At 34.2% G+C, this 12,029-nt stretch overlaps 1 protein-coding gene across 2 annotated transcripts in view; it reads right to left on the bottom strand.

Moving 5' to 3' along the window:
• Girdin (protein girdin) overlaps positions 1 to 12,029 on the bottom strand; it is a 245,079-nt gene that overhangs the window by 88,603 nt on the left and 144,447 nt on the right. For both annotated transcript variants that reach the window (XM_089093322.1, XM_089093323.1), the window contains exons 14-16: positions 8,535 to 8,792; positions 7,539 to 7,709; positions 3,697 to 3,999 (exon numbers count right to left, since the gene is read on the bottom strand). In XM_089093322.1, coding sequence (XP_088949448.1) covers positions 3,697 to 3,999; positions 7,539 to 7,709; positions 8,535 to 8,792 — 732 coding nt within the window. The remainder of the gene's footprint in view (positions 1 to 3,696; positions 4,000 to 7,538; positions 7,710 to 8,534; positions 8,793 to 12,029) is intronic.

Here is a 12,029-nt window from a genome sequence, read left to right as displayed (position 1 = left end):
CTAAAGGCTGATATCCCTAGTTTTATTTCAAAATATATTGAAAGTCCTGAAGAAACACGACAAAGTATTTGTAGTAACCCTGGTATGGATTCTTTTATATGTGATTCTGTGAAACACCATCTTGTCCATATCTTGTCAAAGGGTTCATTTGCGACGGATGAAACTTTCAAAGAGCCAGAACTCCCGTTACCAACCAGTATTTCGAACAACGACGAATCAGAAAACCATTACCATCCTCCAAATGCATCCACGCTAATTTTAGCTCGATCTTTAACATTGCACCGTGAATATCTCCTTGACCAAAGTAATGGATCATGGGATATAAAACATGATTCTATTCAACAATCAAGCAACCAGACAAGACGAAATGGGGAAAATAGTGACGATCAACCCTGTTTTGAAGGTCAAAGTGTGTCTACCCATTTTCAAAATTCACCAGAGCAATCTCGTTTCTTGTTGCAACAAAGACTTGAAGCGTTACTTCTTTGGCCAGTATTATTAGGACTGATTAATCCACCACTAACACTTCAACACGCTAAAGAGGAGGTTTTGAGGGAAAGTGATTCTCAAGGACTCAAAATGACAGATGATGATGTAAAAAAAATACCACGAAAGAAAAATGGAAAATTACCTAAGAAGGAACTTAAGCGCATCAGAGCTCAGTGCATGTTGAAAACTTTTTATGGGCGCTGTTTTAGCAAAAATAATGAAGAGCGAAAGATAGAAGAGGAGTGTCCAAAAAGAATATATAGAAAGAGACCGAAACAGAAAAACGCGTTAGGAAATCAAACTGACCGCTGTACAAGAGGGGCTCGCAATTCTCTGATAAAAAAAGAGATAAAAAAAGAGATGGAATTCTGCGAAAATGAGGAGAAAATAACCAATATGGATCTACTTTTGTTATGAATTTGGCTTGTTGGATCAATAAAATTACATAGTTCTCAAAGTTATAATTTATTCTATAAAGAAGCCCAAAACATTATTGGTGCTAGATCTTAAACCAAAATAGTTATACACTGTTTTTTTTTTTTTTTTTTTTTATCAATAAAAGTTGAAAGAAATTTTTTTCTGATCAGGAGCTAGATAATTAGGAAAATATAGAAAGTACATAAACAATTTTAACAAGAGTAAATGGTAAAATCGTCATGACACTATTTTTCAAACAGTCCGTGGAAATGAACTTTCTATATTTCTATAAGTAGGGAGCGACTCGGCCTAAAAGTAACCGAAACCCTAAAAAACGGAAAACTGATAACAATTGATACATCAAAAGAATTCCCCTTTTACGGTGATTCCAAATATGTAACATTCCTTAAGTTTAATGTTACCCCTCAAACGAGCCAGAGAAAATTTGCCCAATTTAAAAAAAGGCGAGGAATACCTCCACGAAGTCAAGTGATCTTAATGAAAATCACACCACCAAATTCAGCATCTCAGAGAACCCTAGCATAGAGGTTACAAGCTCCTATATAAAAATGAAGTATTTTAAAGTTTACAGGTCCGTGTTTATTTGTTTGTTGTTTTGTTTTGGTTTTTTCTTTTTCGTATTTTTTCCAAGGAGTGAACGTATCGAACCAATGGTCCTTGAAGAACCGGAAAGGACTCATTCGAACAGAAACAAAAAGTTCTAGTACGATTTTTCAGTGACTAAAAGTGATCAGGTTGAACTAGAATACAATTTTTCAAAAAAGAGACTGCATTTTTTGTATCTATTCCGCATTATTATATCATCTATTCCCCATTATTTTTTTGTATCATGACGTTATGACATCATGCGACTGTCATGACTTAGCGACTGTACCTTGAAAAAGTATTGTTTTCTACAACTTTATGGCGTCAAACTTTTGATTCAATAGTGTTGAAATTCTAAATAACGATTGTAAACAGTTTTCTTAAATTAGGTTTATTATTTTGGTCTTTTCTTTAACACTTCGGTGCTACCCATCCAAGAGAGTGATTTTCCTTGATGTTCACGCCAGGAGACTAAAGTTTTCCTTGCAAGGTTTTTGGATATGGCTATTTCAATGACATACTTTTTGTTTCTATTCGACGCCATTTTTTAGGGGTGTCAGGCTATTTTTCAAAATTCCCATAAATTTGTTTTTAAAATAGCATTTTACTATTGAGACTAATCAAGACAATGCTTACGATTCCTGAATCAGCTAAAAATTGAAAATTTTCTCACTAGCCAACAACAAAAAGAGTGTTGTGGGGAGGGCGGATCCAGGATTTTTTTTTTGGGGGGGGGGGGCAAAATAGGCTGATCCAATAAACTTGCGTTAGGAACAAGTTTAATTATCGCAAACTTAAGTTAATTAAGTAAATTATATTACTTTAGACTATGTTAGGGGGGTGGGGCTCCCCTCGCCTCCTGGATCTGCCACTGTGCTGGTGAGGAATAAAATAAGAAATTAAACAAAACAACCCTAGAATTTCCAATTCAGCCAATTTATTCTGCCTTGTGACTGAACAATATTCTGAATATATAATATACTGAATAAAATATATATATATATATATATATGTATATATATATATATATATATATATATATATATATATATATATATATATATATATATATATATATATATAAATATTCTACTCAACTCTAAATTGGATTTCAGTTGCTGAGAAAACCACATCAAACGGTAGGGAGAAAAAAGATAAACAAAATATGGCCTTAACTAAAGCATGTGCGTTAAGTACATAGATATAAGTAACTTAGTACTTTGGATTATAAATTTGCTCTAGGACTATGTATAAATCAGTGTGAGAACGACACTAATATATAAAAAAAAATTTGGGGATGCGTGCAAGCAAATTTTTCAAAAAACAGTCTGTAGCGGGAAAAGCAAGCAAAATCTAATGCAAGGAAGGACCAAATTGAGGGGTGTCAAACGTATACTGTGTTAGCAACATAAAAAAGATAATATAATAATTATTCTTAATGTAATCAAAAATTGTTTACACCTGGAATGGTTGGAGAGAACAAACAGGAATCTTGGTGTGGCGGGGAGGGGAAATAAGGTCAGGGAGGGGGAACATAAGGTTTAGAGGAAGCAAACCTCCTCCCTTCTCCATATCAATCGTTCAAACTTACTCAGGTAACAATACTCATTCCGTTAACCTTAGCAGCTAATATAGTAAAGCTGACTCATCATCTTCAGGTACCCACCTATTGCGCAAGGCAATATTCTCTCAAACTTCAATGAGGTCCCTTGAAAGCCATCTTCGAACAGAAAGTAAGCAATTTATTTTAATCATTTTGGTACTATCTCCGCTTGATAGATTTTATATCTAATTTGCCACTACCTTTCTGTTGTCGGTTTTTTTCTAATTCATGACATGAGGCACATCGAGTGCCAAATATGACAGAAGTCGTTTAACCTAGTCTAATAACTAGGTTTATACGTCATTTGAACCTCAAATTGAAGTCTTGGGGATCCTGGGGCAAGGTACCTCCTCGGCAAAGCCTGTAAGGGTTTCGGTGTACTTCACGAAATTTAGGGTTTTGTTCTGAACTGACTGGAAAAAATGGTCCTCTCCCATTGGGGAAATAGAAAATCTACGCCAATGCTTGAAAGAACTGAAGGATAATTTTAAAGGGATAATGACCCCAGAGGTCAGTTATTGCTGAACAAAATTAGTGAGTGATTAGCTCTCGTTCGCTTTTTACTTATCAAGTACACTTACCTCCAGAGTATTTTTTAATCTGTTCACTTCCTTTACCAAGCTCTTATTTTCCCTATCCAACCTATGATTCTCCGCTTCAAGATCGGTCGTTTCCTTTTCCAGATCATTGAGCCGCCGTGTTGAAGATTTAAGGGTTTCAACGGTTTTGTTAAGCTTGTGGTTTTCTTGTTCCGTTTCCCGAACTTCACGCTCAATATCTTCCAGTTTCCTTTGTAGGTTTTCAATAGTCCTTTGATATTTTTGATTGTCTAACGATAGGGATGAATTTGTAGTTTCTAACTCTTCAAGTTTAGCTCGGTCCAACTAAAAGAAGAAAATAATTTGATGCAACATCAATCTTTGGATGCGAGTAACAAAAATCTTCGTTTTAGTATAATGAGTCACAATTAGCCCTTTAACCGCGACACACCCCTAATATATTACAGAAATAAATTAATCTATTTTGGATGGTAAAACTACCAAATAAAGAGTCAAACCTTAAATTTCTACAAACTTGACCATAACTGGGTAGTCAAAGTCACTGTTTCGCTACATTCAAAATCTTTGGTTCTTTTATTGTTGTAACGGGTCAATTCTACCTAAAAGTCTTCTTGGAATGATATTTTATTAACAAGAAGATTCAACTAGTATTAGTTTTTGGAATCATCATTCAAATGCAAACACATTCACAGAAGGGTTTTAGCTAACTAATCTAGCCAAAACCCACGTTCAATTGATTTATGATTAAGTAAGCTGGCTCGTCATAATTGTATTTACAATATTCTGATTGGCTGACATCTTCAAAATAACGATACAAAATTACGCCATTCAAAGATTTCAAAATTTGAATAAAACGCTCAAACCTGGTCTTTGAATCAGCTATAGGATTGTATACAGCCTATAGGGATCGGATTTCAGTGTTTGCAGAGTTCCATTGTGAATGGATGCTAAATCTCCATCCTCTATTTTGCTGGTTATCTTAATTACTGGCATATTTACGTGCTATGTTACAAGCTAAAAAATCGAAAGTATTTTAAACTCCCTCAGACTTGTGGATTATAATGGGTTCTGGAAACTAAAAAATATGCCATCTTTTGTATCATGGTAAACTCAGAAACATTGATAAAATTATCAACTCCGGGGATATTTTCTTTTTCGTTAGCCTTAAAAACCCCATCCTCGGTCTTCATTTCTTTTCGTTTTTTTTTTTTTTTTTTTTTTTTTTTTTTTTTTTTTTTTTTTTGTGACGCATATTTTCCTATGAGGATCGAAAACCTACTAAGCATATCTGTGTAATGGATATACTCGCTTCACGTAGGCACTGTAAAACGTTGCAAATTGTTTTCAGAGCCCACGAGGAGTGATTGGCAAGGAGTTACAGACACTTACCAATATTATGGGTAAATATGGTAAAAAATCAAATGAACCTGTGACTGATTTTACAACCTTTGAACAGTGACAAGCTCTTTTGAACACGGCAGCTTTCTGAATAAGAAAGCTGGTCTGAGTTGACAGCTCACTAAGCCCAAATACTTTTGTTAACCGAAAGTTATTCACTGAAAACGTAAAAGAACAAAAAATTGAAAATATAGAATATTTGTTCACGCAAATAATACATAGGCTATGTCAAAATAATTTAACTACGGGTAGTTCATTTACGCATCGCTAATCTCATCGTAATATTTTACCTTACTTTCAGATGCGCCGTTAATTTATTGTTATGGCCATAGCTATTTACACTAAAATATTCCAGCGGACGTATGGTGAGGTGTTTGTTGATAGTTGCACAAGACTTATTTCAAAGTAACTCAGAGTTTCAATGGTAACACATGTCATCTTTTTTATGATATGTAGGTTAAACTCTACACTCTGGAGTAGCCTCATGAATGAACACTCTGAAGTAGCCTCATGAATGCTTTACAAGTTCTATTCTATCGTTCAAGTAGCTTCCAAATTAAACTCCTATAATAATGTTAATCTCCCTTCTTTCTTCTTACATGATTCAGGGCGCGAAGCATATCGTAAATTCCCAATATCTACCCCTTCCACCCCTTAAATTGAACTATATTATTCTCGATTTAGAATTTATTCTTAATTGTTTCCCATATTATCCTATAAATTATAATTCCCAGATCTTTGGAAACATTTCCCAGTGGAAAATGATTATTCCCGATTTACGATCTCTTTGTGCTAAAGATGCCAAGGAGTAAGCCGTAATGCATTGTTTTGTATCATCACTGCTCCACATAAATTGCTTTGATCAGAAACGAAGATAGATTGCCCAGATTTGAGAAAGTCGCCCAAGCCAAACCAGGACTGTTCGCAATTACGAACGATCAATCACCTATAAATCCCCAGCCGATTAACAAAAATAACAAAGGACTAGATCAAATTTTAATTTTTTTTTTTTTACCATGTTACAAGTACTTGTGAACAGTGGCGTAAAAACAGAGGGGGGAGGGCTCTTTCCCCATAGATTTTTTTCGTCCCCCTTAGTTCTGAAAAACATCTTTTTGGGGGTTATTTTTCGTTGAAAACTGCATTTCTGTAGTACATTCACTGAAGAGATTGAAAAAAGCGACCTGTTTGCGCCCCGCCCTGAAATCTCCCAATACATTTCGCCCCCAGTCCCCGGCAAACTACTACTCCTACTAATAAAACCTCTTTATAGCACCAAGAAGCCTGAGAAGCCACAACAGTTAAGCATGCTTTTCCTTCACCCCTAACTGTTCAAGGCATTTACCCCCTTCCACAAGGTTCCAGTCTTCTTTCAAATCATTCCTTATGACCTATTCCAATCCCACTCGAGAACGTCCAAATTTTTGTTTGACCCCAGAGAGATGGCCAAAAAGCAGCATTTTTGTCAGCCTACTATTCTTCTTCCGTGTAACGTCCCATAACCATCTTACCACTTCTTTCATTATAGCTCTAGAAAGTGGGATCAAACTACATTTTTGTACAAATTATTGTTTGATGTACAATCATTCCTCCAAACGAGCACTTAAAAGTATTATAGTATTAGTATTATAATATATTAGTATATAATAGCATTAGTATATAATAGTAATAGTATTATAAGACATATAAAAGTATTATAATAAAATTTTTCATATATTGAAAACATGTACCACAACTGTAAGATAACACCTTGTTTCGAGTGAAAGAGAACACCGCGCATTTTTTAAATCTACTATTTACGTCTTCAGCATCTCAACCATGCTTACTAATAATGCAAGCAAGGTAAGCGGAGATATCAAGTTGGTCAATCTTCTCGTTACCTAACATCACCTCTTCATTCTCATTTAATTCTAGCTAAAATAAAGAATAGAACTTTTAACCAAAAAAAAAAAAAATAAACTGTTTCCAATGCCAGTGATCGGTTTTTATATGCTAAGAGACCTGTTTTATAGGAGTTTCTGAGCTTTACTGTTAGTTTAAAATAAATACATAAAGTTTGCTTTAGAAGAAAAAGTAGAGAATCCAAAACAATACTTCTCAAGGATTCCTTTAAATAAAAGAGGGTTAGATTTATTGCAGAGCTTGTACAAAAAAATGCATCAAAACGAACACGTTCCACAAATAAAATTAAGAAAGCCTTTTCGAATCGTATACTTTTTTCTCAGCAAATTTCTTCTCTGTAGATAATAAAAGTCCAATTTAAGCGATTGAAAATCTGAAAGATAAAACCAAATTTTTACTCGTGTTTTTTTTTCCTAAATTGAGATCAGAACGAATAGTCTTGAATAAAGTCGAGTGCCTCCATCATTCATAAATCTGATGGAAAAAGTTACTTAACTATTGGCGTCAATTCACGAAAATTTTGGAACAGCTAAAATTTGAATAGACATGAATATTGAAAATACCTTGGCAGCCTCTAGCTGGCTTTTGAGGAGCTGCTGACTTCGTCTCAGGTCGTCTTTCTCCGTTTCAGCCTCTGCAAGTCGATTTGCATTTAACTTAAGGTTATCGATAGTCCTGCTCAAGCGTTGACTTTCTCCTCTCATCTTAATATTTTCCTGTTGTAAAGAATACATCTGGAAAGAAATAAGCAAGATAATTTGCAGATCTGTTTCGTTGAATGGATGAACAGCAATCATCTCTCTCTCTCTCTCTCTTTTTCTTTTTCTTTTTCTCTTTTTTTCTCTTTATCTCTCTCTCTCTCTTTATTACTTTCTTTTTTTCTTTTTCTCTCTCTCTCTCTCTCTCTCTCTCTCTCTCTCTCTCTCTCTCTCTCTCTCTCTCTCTCTCTCTCTCTCTCTCTCTCTCTCTCTCTCTCTCTCTCTCTCTCTCTCTCTCTCTCTCTCTCTCTCTCTCTTTCTCTCTCTCTCTCTCTCTGTCTTTTCACAATTGTCTACGTATTTTATACAACTCACCTGGTTTTTGCTGTTTTGGCAAATTTGCATTCCCCCGACACAAAGATTTCCAGCATATGAGCCTGACACCAATCAGTCCGAAAAATAAGGTATTTTCCAGTCGGGACAGATTTTGTTGAACCACTTGATATTTTGTTCTTAATTTGACATAAAAGCCATAACACATAGAAGACATGTAGGAGACGTACCCAAGAGATGACCAGACTACCACTAATAGACCCTGTATTTACTCCTTAAAATGGACTACTGATTTATTTATTTTATTTTTTTATACAACACTTCCCCACAAGTCATCAATTGCTCCTCCAAAGGCAGGCGCTGTATATAACTGAAGGCTATAGTAAATTATTGCTCCTTGGAATCATCTCTGCTTCCAGCAATGGTGCTATTTAATACAATATTAGAATTGTCCAGTCGTTAAAACTTGTTTTTTTTTTATTTAATACTTATAAGAGGGATTTTGAAAAGAATATATCAAATAATTACCTTGCTACAGTTGCTCTTCAAGTTATCAGCAATTTTCAAAAGCCTCTTATGCTCAATTAAAAGTTCGCTGTGTTCCACCTCGAGAATTTGAAATTTCTGCTGAAACTCTTTGATACTTTCTAGTGAAAGACGAAGCCCTTTGTTCTCTTCTTCTATTTTTTGCTTTTGATTCTCAACCTCCAATAGATTTTCATTGGAGGCTTTCAATTTTTCAAATTGTTTGCTTAGTTGCTGCTTTTCAAACTCGATCCGAGATATCTGAAAAGAAAAATTTCCCATTAAACCAAAAAGAACAAAAGACAAGTGTATATATGGAAGAAAACAACGAAACAACTATTCTGCCGTTTTCTTGGGGACAGCGCCGAAGCGACTTTTTATAATCAATTCCAGAATTACACCTGAAAATAAAAATAACCATACAATCAACCTTACAAAACTTACTGCTACAAAACTTACTTTTCGAAAATGTGACTCGTTCTGTTTTGCACTTCACTTCGCACAACTCAAACGAACACTTTCCTTTTCAAGAGACTTTAAAACTAAACATAAAAAGCGAATTTTTATAGTTGTAATTTAAAAGTATGCAATTAAAATGCATAGAGATATACTACCATTTCATTGGCGTACTCTTATTAGCGTTAGTTTATAATCATTTAGCGATATTTCTTTTTTTAAGTGTTTTTGGGAGCTCCTTTGGGCCCCCCAAGGTGGTTGACTGACACCTACTCTGGATCAAATAGAACTCAAATGACAATATTGTTTATACAGAAATTAAAAACTTCTAAAATTTGGAACGCTTGTACACATTTCACGATTTTTAGTAGGCTCCAAGTCAAACTATCTTTATTTAAAGTCTAAACCATGTCTTAGGTGGATGTAACTGAAACGTTACTTTCGGTGGCATCAATTGGGGAGGATGGGGGAGGGAAAGAGCATTTTCAATAGATTTTCAAGAATGCATCCTATGGCAGTTTCATTGAAGAATAGATTTTCTTGTATTTTTATCGAAAAGATTGAAAAGGAACAAAATTCCCCCTAAAAATTGAAAAATGCAATCTCATTTAAAAATAATTCTGGGAATTAACGCTACTGGTTAACTTATATGTACGTTACCAGTTAGCTCATATTTTCGTTATCCTTCGCTATTTGAAATAATAGTCTAATTCTAGGCCCAATGACAAGACTGTTCCGGAATGGGCATATCCTTGAAGCAAATCATTAACGCCTAATTTGATATTTTTTTTAAGGTATTTCACACATCTCGAATTACAAATTCAACATTCTACTGTATTCTATTTGCTACTACATTTATATTTTTTTTTATAGGTATGCTATTTATTCAATACATTGCCTTGACTAAACAAGGGTCGAACAGATTAGTCTATATCTCTTTTTTTATTTTAAAAATGAACAACAACAGCGTTCTTCCTTTTCCCTGCATGAACATACTAAAAACTACGGTTTACTAAAAGAATATCCAGAGATAATTTGCAAGGCAAGAACAGAAATGACCAGGGATCTTATATTGCTCAGACTCATATACTGCTAGTTTAAGAAACCTCCAAGCGATTTTCTGCTTGGACAGAAACTGTTTTTTTCTCTTTTCTTCCTCTAATTTTAAATATAGCGCAAAGACAATAGTTGATACAACAAATAGTTTTTAGTTAAATAAACAATCTAAATTAAATATTTTAATTATTCATAATTTAACTAATTACTAACAGTTTAACATTTATGTTTTCTTAGGCATAAAATAGCAGAACTAACAAACTTGCTACATTGTTCACGTCCATTTGTTGGTCACAATTTTAGCTGATACTGTTGGATAATATCAAATAACTACATTTTGGTTCTATGTTCACGGTTTGTAAACATCAAGTCAAAGTCTACATCAAAAAGCTTAACTAGTTTTAACTAGCTTAACTATAAGTTTTCTACCAGTAGTTTTCCGGGTTATATTTCAAATTGGTTGACTTTCTTTCAATAAATTTTTAATAAAGCAATAAGTATTAAAGCTCCTTGGGTATTACTTTAAATTATTTTCCATTAATATCCTTTTTCTTCATAAAGTTGAATCTAGAGGGTCAATAAATCTGACACTTGAGATTCACTTTTTTTTAAACTGTAAAATAGCATAGGAATTAGTTTTCAAATATACGCTGATGAACGCCAAAACATCCAGATTCATACCTGGCCATAAAGAGAGATTTACCCCTCCCTTTAAAATCGATCTAGAGGATTACTTTCCTCCTCCCTTAGAAAATTAAAAATGATGATAGAAAATTAAAAATCAATTTATTATTTTCGCTTTTCCCCCTGGAAAAATCCCCTTGATCATGGTAGCAGCCGTAGCTGTAACCTAGTCAACAGCATCCCCTAAGGATCGAACATGTGTGCACCAATGCTAGCATTGGGTATGATAATATGACCTGGCTATTATTAACAGTGCTGAATCCAGGGGTGAGAATTTAGCTGATCGGTTCATATAGTTCAAACCTTTACTGTTGCATTAAACCGTTTTTCCATGGAGGGGCATGACTCATTTCTAAGAATTCTATTAAACTTGTCATGTCACTCATCTAAAATTGAGACAAACCAGAAAGTTTGGTTTCAGATACATGGGATGTCCACAAAATTAATTTATCAAGTGAGGATTTTTTGTCCCAAATACTGCCTTGATGGTAAACAATGATGTATAAAGCTCATTCAAATTCCAAAGAGACCAAACTTCTTCTTTTTGTTATCAGATTAAAAACACAGAATATTTAAGAACTTTGAATGAGGGCTGGTATAAAAAAATTAATAGAAAAATATCATAAATAAATAAATGAGCCCTGATTAAAGAAAAATATAGACAACTAAGAATATTTTCCAAATGCAGTATTTATTTATCCCAATCTCAAACTCATCTCTTCTCTTGGATTCTGCATTTGCAAATGATGATGCCGGTATTATTCTTATATACGGTAATCAGGTCGTCTATTTAAAAAAAAAAACATCATAACTCATTATATATTTTATACAAAAAATAAAACTTCCAAGAAAGTCTGCAGTCATGCAGTTTCCCATTTTATTTCGTCTAAAACGGAAAAAAACAAGGTTTCATGATCTGATTTAAAAGAAAGCTTCTTTGAAGAGATTTGAAATTGCCGAAACCTACATTTCATAAGGTCTTTTCTCTCCAGGTTGGGAAACTCTTGAGGTGACTTTAGCAAGAAACTTGCGCAATTTGCGTTTTCTCGGTCTCAAGGGGTTTAGCCAATTAGCCGTTTTAGCAGTAGTAGTAAAAAGTCAAGTAGTAGTAAATAGCCAGTTGTAGTCAACCCACAAAATCCTTCTCAGGATAGAAGACGAACAGTACAGATGGAAGACACAAAAAAGAAGACTGCAAATAGAAGATAGCTTATAAAGGGAGCAAGCTTTTACTGGTCAATCCTGCATTCGAATGGCGAAGCCAATAAATATCCCAATCGCTGGCATAAGTAACCGTTTGGG

The sequence above is a fragment of the Artemia sp. Qi Xiang Cuo genome, chromosome 8 (assembly GCF_049724085.1).
Source record: "Artemia sp. Qi Xiang Cuo chromosome 8, ASM4972408v1, whole genome shotgun sequence".
Lineage (NCBI taxonomy): Eukaryota > Metazoa > Arthropoda > Branchiopoda > Anostraca > Artemiidae > Artemia > Artemia sp. Qi Xiang Cuo.
Note: the sequence above shows the minus strand (reverse complement) of the source record. Positions and strands in the feature narration are given on the sequence as shown.